The 8,552-nt window shown below is 50.6% G+C and overlaps 1 protein-coding gene across 1 annotated transcript in view; it reads left to right on the forward strand.

Moving 5' to 3' along the window:
- The first annotated feature begins 2,380 nt into the window (after positions 1-2,380).
- Positions 2,381-8,552, forward strand: part of LOC101572976 (centromere protein S) — a 14,880-nt gene continuing 8,708 nt past the window's right edge. Inside the window, exons 1-3 of the mRNA XM_004639650.2 lie at positions 2,381-2,506; positions 4,888-5,011; positions 6,425-6,458. Of these exons, the coding sequence (XP_004639707.1) occupies positions 2,456-2,506; positions 4,888-5,011; positions 6,425-6,458 (209 nt within the window). The 5' untranslated portion in view covers positions 2,381-2,455. The remainder of the gene's footprint in view (positions 2,507-4,887; positions 5,012-6,424; positions 6,459-8,552) is intronic.

Consider the following 8,552-nt stretch of genomic DNA (forward strand, 5'->3'; position numbering starts at 1 on the left):
TTTCAAACAACAAAGTGTTGGGGACCTGCTTCCCTGCTCTGAGGGGTCTATGTCTCCTGCTCCGAGGTGCTCCTGGGATGTGGACCTAAGGCCAAGTCCCAGTACACGGCCATGTGCCCACCATAGGCGCACCCCCAGGTCTCACGGCTAGGTGGCCAGGACACTCGTGTCTTTGCTAAAAGCTGGCTGCAGGGTGGTGTGTGCTCTCAACTTTGACTTCTTAAAAGAAATTTATTATTTCCCAGGTTCCCTCCGTATCAGGCCACTGGCAGATGAGGGCCAGTTCCTACAGGTTAGTGGGCACCAACAGAGACAAATATAATTACTATTAAAAGGAAGTCATGGGGCTGGGGAGATGGCTCAGTAGAATAAGTGCTTGCCTGGCAAGCGTAGGGCCCTGAGTTCAATCCCCAGTACCGCAAAAAAAAAAGGAAGTCACATAACAGGCTTTTTTTTTTTTTTTTTTTTAAGTACTACATTCTCCAATGTCATCACGTCCTACTTAGATGGCTACACTTCCCATCTGGGCAGGGACAGGTGTGCCACCCAGTGTAGCTTCCCAGTCCTGAGCCCAGCGGCTTTGCACTGGAGGGAGCAGTGGCGCCCCAGCAGCTGACGCATTGCTGACAGGGCCGTTAATCTTTTTTTGTTTTTTTGGTGGAACCGGGTATTGAACTCAGGCCCTTGCGCTTGCCAGGGAAGTGCTTATTCCATGGAGCCATCTCCCTGGCACCCCCGTTAATCTTTTTTAAATCTTGTTTTTTTCCCTCTCTTTTTGGGGGAACCAGGGATTGAACTCAGGCCCTTGTGCTTGCCAGGGAAGCGCTTATTCTACTGAGCCATCTCCCAGCCCCTCTTTTTTAAATCTTGTGGCATGTTCTCACTATATTGCTAATTTTCAGGGGCAGGGCTCAAATTTGGCAATCTTTTTGCCTCAACCTCCCCCAGTGTGGGTAAGCACTACCACACCCAGGTGTGTGCTTTGGTTTTCTTTACAGTCTTGGTGCTTGAACCCAGGGCTTCCAGAGTGCTGGGAAAGCATTGGACTGTGAAACCATATGTCCAGTTGTCTTTTTTGTTTTGTTTTATATTTGGTACAGGGTCTCACTATGCAGTTCAGACTCGTAGTGATCCTTCTGTTCAGACTCGTAGTGATCCCCAGTGCTGGGATTATAGGAGTGCACCACCACACCCATACTTGGTGTCAGGCTCAGCACGCCCAGGGGCAGGGCCAGCATGGCATGTGGTGCCTGGGATTGAACCCCAGTCCCTGAGCTTGCCTAACCAGGGGCTTTGTCCACAGAGCTATCTCACAGGCCTGCAGTTCTCTTAAGGGACTGAACAATGTGTCACTGCAGAAGTGAGGTGCCACTTGCAGACTGAACTGCAGTCTGATTTTGTGACACTAGTGTTTGGTGAGTGAAGAGAATTTCATGGTGGGTTTTGCTAGGCATGCCCAAGCTACAAGCGTAATCATCACAGAACACTGAGTTTCATAATTTGTGAATATTTTAAATTTACTTTCTGCAGTACTGGGGACTGAATCTGAGCCTCTTGCATACTAGGCAAGGACTCTACCACTTGCTATATCTCCAACCTTTTTTAATTTTAAAAATAAAATCTATTTTTTTTTAACGTATGTGGTACAGGGTCTCACCATGCAGCTTGGATTCTCCTGTTTTCAGCCTCCCCAGGTGGGGGGTACTGGAGGGTCTTGTGGTGTGGGGGACTATACTGCGGTTCCTGTGCTTACCTAAGCAGAAGCTGTAGCCCGCTGAGCTATCTCGTCGTACTGTACCTTTTTTTCTATTTTAATACAGGGTCTATAGGGTCTCACTACACAGATCAGACTCTAGAGAGCCGCCTGTTTTCAGCCTCCCAAGCGATGGGATTATCGGCTCGCGTGCCAACACGCCCAGATTCAGTTGCCATCTCAGTGCATCCCGGGAGCAGGGCTGGCACGGCAGGACAGGACATAGTCCGCCGAGCTATCCATGCCTTCTCTTTTAAAATAGCTGGGACTAAAAAATAAAATAAAATAAAATAGCTGGGACTGGGGCCGGGAGGATGGCTCAGTGGCATAAGCGCTTCCCTTGCAAGCTCAAGGGCCTGAGTTCAATCCCCGGTTCCGCAAAAAAAAAAATCCCAAAAAACCCACAAAACGGAGACTACAAGCATGAGTCATCATATAGGGTTCTTTTTGTCAATATGATTTACTGTGACAATTTTTTACCAGTGATCTCTGCCATCCCCCAGACCTGCCACTTAGCTGGAGGAGTCGTCAGACCATGCCGACCCCTCCCCGGCGCAGCCGCCAGGGGGCGAGCGCGGGATGACGGGGAGGAGGAGGAGCTTCGCGCTTTGACTCCTAGCGCCGCCCGTCGCTCGCAGCCGCCGCGGGAAAGTCCGACTGAGACGTCCGCCGCTCAGCCCCTGCCACAGGCGGCCTGCAGTGATGGAGGAGGAGCAGGAGGCCGAAGAGCAGAAGCAGTTCTCTTATCAGCAGGTACAAGATAAACGGGGTACCGCCTGGGCAAGGACGGCGGCACGTTTCTGGGAGTGGAAGCACCCTCTCCCCCGACGGTCTCAGCTCGTTTCCGCGCCCCAACCGTCTGCGCATGCGCCGGCCCAGGTGCCGCGGGAGGTTCTGGGAGCCGGTTTCTCCGGCAACGCGGCGGCGGCGGCGGCAAAGAATCTAATAGCTTTGGGAGGGAGCTTCGTTCTCCCTCTCTCAAGAGAAGGAATAGGGTGGGTGGAATGTGGGCGCTAAAGCCAAAAATCCGAAATCATAATACAGTAAACAGAGGCAGACTTTTTGGAGCTGAGGAAGGGAGTCGGGGGAAAGGGCGGAAAAGAAAATGATCAAGGTGCGGTATCTATGTACCAGTTTCCCCAAATTAATATAATTATTGTGTATCTCAAACACCACTTTTAAAAAAATTAAGCCTGGGGCTGGGGAGATGGCTCAGTGGAATAAGCGCTTCCCTGGCAAGCGCAAGGGTCTGTGTTCAATCCCCGGTTCCGCAAAAAAAATAAAAAAATAAAAAAATTAAGCCGGCGGGCCGGGGAGATAGCTCAGTAGAATAAGTGCTTCCCTGGCAAGTGCAAGGTCCTGAGTTCAATCCCTGTAACGCAAAAAAAAAAAAAAAAAAAAAAGCCAAAGCCAGTAGGGCACTTAGTGCCGTGCAAGGGGCAGTGGCTCTGAAGTGCTGGCCCTCGGATCCTGTAACTCCTCTATTGAGGTACCGGGTTGAGGGGAGAAGACAGCAGCGCTGCAGAGCCGTATTCAGACACAGGCAGGCCAGCCCTAGGCCCCTTACTTCGACGTGGTTGAAATCTGGAATCCACTCTCTCGAATGGTAATGACTTCGGCCCAAACGCCAGCCTTTCCTCCTTTGCAAAATCAGAACGACCAGCTCTCAGCATGTGTCGAGTACTCACTGGTTCCTTTAATCTGCATTGGGCTCACGGGTGGGAGAGTCATGCTGTTGTCACTGCCCAGTGAAGAGAGGAAAGGCCAGACCCCCGGTGACAGCCTGAAATAGGATTGACTACAAGGGAGACCCCGAGGGCTGGGCGTGCTTTCCCTTTGAAGCGTTAGGATTTCAGTAGCTGTCTGGCCCACCCTCTTTTATCTGGAGAAGTCAGACCACCGAGTTTGCAAGGACAGTGCCAGAAGCACCCAGCTGATGCTTTTGCTGCCATCTGATACCATTTTGCTCACTCACACCTGTCTGTCTCCTTTTAGCTTAGAGCTCCTGATACTCTCAGCTGGTCGATTTCACAGCATACTTAACCTGAGCTTGCTGCAGAGGCCCTGGCTCAGTCCCCAGCAGAGAAGGCCAAAGAGAGTGCCGCACTGCATGGTCCAGGTGTGCGTTGTGAATGAATTGAGAATTGGGGCTAGCTTGACATTTCACTTTTTAATTTCCCATTAACAAGGGGATTCTCTTACATCTTCTTAGTAGATTGTTACATTCAGCAAGTTTAATTTTTTTTCTTTTTTTTGTGGAACCGGGGATTGAACTCAGGCCCTTGTGCTTGCCAGGGAAGCGCTTATTCCACTGAGCCATCTCCCCAGTATGTTTAATATTGATAAAATCCCATTATTGAATATACAGTCCATATTCAGTTGTCTTCATTTGTCCCCAATTTTTTTTTTTTATTTAAGTGCTGTGATAGTTTTTTCATGGCTTCACACAAGCCATTCTTGGCAGTAGGGGACAGCAGTGAATTAAACTGATAGGGCCCTGCCCTCGAGGGGTTTAGAGAGCAGTGATTTAGCCTCCAGGTGCAGCAGGTGGTTGCTCCTCATTTGCACAGACAAAAGGGGAAACTGGCTGCTGGGGTGCTAGGAGGGCTGCAGAGATGGGCTTCCAGGTGCCCCACCAGAGGAGGAGCCTTGCTTGGGTCTGTCCAGTGCTTCTTTCTTTTATCCTCTGCCTTGCTTCAGACCAGGCCTAGGGCTGCAAGGAACTGCAGCAGAAGGACCGATTCCTCTGTTTTGTGACAGGGATGCACTGCCATTCATGCTGGCCTGGAACTCTCCATCCTCCTGCCTCACCACAGTGCTGGGATTGTGGGTGTGGTCCCCCAGGCCTGGCCCTGGTGTGTGAGCCCCTGTCTGATGTGTCATTGAGTCCTGCTGAGGACAGGATGAGGGAGGAAGTCAGGCTGCTGCTTGAGTACCTGTGACTTCTTGCTGACCGCCTCATGGGTCCTCCTCCTGCTAGGGTCAGGCACAGGCAGGGCTGGGCAGTGACTTTCCCAGTCACCCTCAGGGGCCTCCTTTGACTTGATCAGTGCCCGGAGGGCTCCCCAGCCTCCAGGCAGGCTGCAGGATGTGGGCTCAGTCAGTCTCACCTTGAAGTATTGTGGTCTCCACAGAGGCTCAAGGCAGCGGTGCACTACACAGTGGGATGTCTGTGCCAGGAAGTGACAGAGGACAAAGAGATGCAGTTCAGCAAGCAAACCATTGCAGCGATTTCAGAGATGACCTTCCGGCAGTGCGGTACGAAAAGCTGGGTGCTTGCTGTGTCTCTAGACCCCAAAGACTCCATTTGGTTGGCTACGTGTGGGGTAGGACTGGCATGTGTTACAGTCTTTGATCTTTGTGAGGTATTTCTTTTCCTTTTTTTTTTTTTTTTTATTAAAAAAAAAAACAATAAACACCTTATTGGGGTGTTTAAGTGCCTGCTCAGGATCTTGTGGTTCAATCCCCTCATCCTCAAGTCAAACCAGACCTGCCCAGAAGGCATCCTGTGTGGTCAAAAAAAAAAAAAAAAAAAAAAAAAAAAAAAATCCTAAAAAGACCCTTATTTAGTGCAGGGCCTTGCTATGAAGCTAGCTGATACACGTAGTGATCCTCCTGTCTCAGCACTGGGATTACAAGCGTGCGCTACCATGGCTGGGTAATACTTGGATTTTGGTGAGGGGAACCCAGGATTGAACTCAGGCCCTTGCCCTTGCCAGGGAAGCACTTATTCCACTGAGCCATCTCCCCGGCCCCTTGGTTAGGTTTTTTAGGCAGTGTCTTACTGAGCAGTTCAGCCTACGTTTGAATTTGTAGCCACCTTCCTGTCTCAGCCTCCCCAGAGCTGAGATTACATGTATATACCATCATGCCCACCAAGATTTGGATATTTACAGGAAGAACTGTTAGGGTTTTTTTTCTTTTTTCTTTTCTTCTTTTTTTTTTTGGCAGAACCTGGGATTGAACTCAGGCCCTTGTGCTTGCCAGGGAAGCACTTATTCCACTGAGCCATCTCCCCGGCCCCTAGGGTTTTTTTCTGTCACACCAACACTGGGACATTAACATTGTATTTTATTGTGTATTGTGTATTAAACTGCCCTAGTGGCTGGACATTGCACTCAATGTTTTATTTCAGTGCACTGCATTATTTCCATACCAGCCACGGTGTGCGGTGAACCTGTTTCATTGCCACTTGCTTGGCTTTGCAGGGGTGACTGTCCTCACAAGGCCAGGCCTGCACCACACCAGAACTTAAAGTGAAAGACTAGTTTCTGGAAATGAAGTCGTAGTCACAGTTCACGGAAGGCTTGTCTTGCCCTCAGGAGTGGAGAGGCGAAGGGCAAGTGAGGGCTCTCAGCAGCTGACGGGTCTACCTGAAGAGCCTCTGCTGGCCTTTGGAAGGGCAAGTGAGGCGTGCTGCATGCCTGTAAGCCAGCGTTCTAGGAGGCTGAGGCAGGAGGATCTCAAGTTCAAGCCCAGGATGTTGTCTCAGAATAAAAAAGGGCTGGGACGTGGGTAGCTCAGTGCCAAGGTCTGGCTTCAGTCTTCAGCACTGAAAGTACAGTCTGTTGTCAGTCACGGTGCTAACGCAGAGCTCAGGATTACACTTTCCTTCCTCCTGGAGTGAGCTTGATGTACTGGTGGCTGAAGCGTATCTCTCTTCTCTTCCAGAAACCTTTGCCAGAGATCTTGAGATGTTTGCCAGGTGGGTAGAGTACTCGGCCTCGCCGTAGCATGGCTTCAGCTTCAGGGGTTTAACCAGGGGTCTGTGGCCACCCACCATCCTCAGGACCCCTTGGCCTGCGCCACCTGCTCTAATTGTGTCCTCAGAGCCTGCTGGGCAGTGCTTGATGCTGCCCTCGGATTCCCTCAGAGCCTGAGGGTGCAGGCCTTGAGTGTGATGGCGGCTGATTGCGGGCGTGCCCCAGTGGCTCACAGGTGTGGGGACAGAGACAGTGGCTTCCCGTGCTGGGCCCAGGCCTCCCTCAGTGGGTGCTGCTGTAGCTTTTCCAGGTGATTTATGCTCAGCTCAGCAATTAGCACCTCAGGTAATTGAGGACAGTGGCGGAGTCGCTCTCCTGCAGCAGCTGGCAGGCCTGCCTGCACGCCGGGCGCTCGCTGATGCGCTGCCTCTGCCCGGTGTACTTTTCACCTCAGCCCGTGAGCTCTTTGTTTCTCCTGTGAATGCTGGGGATGAATTAAGGCTGCCCTTTGTCGGGGCAGGCTCTAAATCTTCCTTGTCCTTCATCCTTCTGTGCCTGAAAACCCCCACAAGTGGTCAGAGGGAGCAGTGGGTGTTACCACCGCCACCCAGGAGTCGGGTCACCTTTACTTCCCATTTCTTGTTAGCTGTGAAAAAAGACAATAGAACATTTAAAAGCTTCTGTAAAAATCCTAGGGACAAAATTGAAATAGGGGCTGGAGTATAGCTTGGTGACAGCAGCTCATGTTTGGCATATTGGAAGCCTTAGCTTTGATCCAGCACTGGGAAAAGAAAGAAATTAGAAGAAATATTTAGCAGATCTTGCATGCTTTTATGCTTCCATCAAAGGCTCATCTTCTTTTGCTGGGGGCTTAGGGGAGTGGGTTGTGGGACTTGGACTGGAAGCTCCAGAGGACAGGACATCACTTTTTCTTTTTTCCTTTTTCATTTTCTGATATTGGGAATTGAACTTGGGCCTCATGCTTGCCAGGCAGGCGATGTGCCGCTGAGCTACAACCCCAGCCCCATCCATCACCTCTTAGAAGGGTTTCTGAGCCAGTGTGGTGGCACACACCTGTCCTTGTAGCACTGGGCAGGCTGAGGCAGGAGGATGGTCATGAGTTCAAGGCCAGCCTGAATTGCATAGTGAGACCCTGCCTCAAAAGAAGAGGTGAGGTCACTGTAAAAGGCAGCCCTCTGCCTTCGACTTCCTCCTTTTCCTGTACTTTAAGAAACATGTAAGTGGAATAGCCTAGGTGTGTGACTGAGCCGGGGTCACACTGCCCATGGGCACTTTGTGCTCTTCACCCCATAACCTGTGGCCTGGGACTTGGGATAGGGTTGCTATGGTAATGTGTCACCTTCTGTCCTGTCCCTGTAGCTCACTACTTGTAAGCTTTTTTTTTCTTCTTTCTGTTTTGGGGTGTGTGTGTGTGTGTATGTGTGTGTCTGTGTGTCTGTGTGTCTGTCTGTCTGTGTGTTACTGTGAATTGAACCTAGGGCCTTCACATTAAGCTGCATCCCATTTATTTACTTATTTATGGACATAGTCTTATTATGTAGTTCAGGCTGGTCTTGAACTCACTATGTAGCCTACACTGGCCTTGAACTCACAGCAGTGCTCCTGCTTCAGCCTCCCAAGTGCTGTTACAGGTGTGTCCTACCACATCTGGCTATTTTTTATTTCTTCATTTTGTTTTTGGCTTTTTGGTGTTTCTTTGGTTGGTTGTTTTTTCTAAGACAGTTCTCCCTATACTGTTCAGACTGGCCTCAAACTCGCAGTGATTCTCCTGCCTTAGCCTCCTGAGTGCTATGATTAAAGTGTGCACCACTCCCCTCAGGCTGCAGACTCGACAGCTGTTCTTTTTTTCCCCAGCTTTAAAAAAAAACACAGAAAACAAGGGCTGGCCAAATAGCTCAGTGGATTAAAGCGCCTACATGCAGGTGCAGGGGCTGGAGGTTTGATCCCCGGGCCTGCTGTGTCTGCTGTGCCTGCCCCGTGCTGGGGCACGCTGCATCTGAGGCTGGGTGTGGTCGCATGTGCCTGTAATCCCAGCTCGTGGGAGGCTGTAAACAGGTGGATCACTCTGAGTCTCA

Source organism: Octodon degus, unplaced genomic scaffold, assembly GCF_000260255.1.
Source record: "Octodon degus isolate 3935 unplaced genomic scaffold, OctDeg1.0 scaffold00113, whole genome shotgun sequence".
Taxonomy (NCBI): Eukaryota; Metazoa; Chordata; class Mammalia; order Rodentia; family Octodontidae; genus Octodon; species Octodon degus.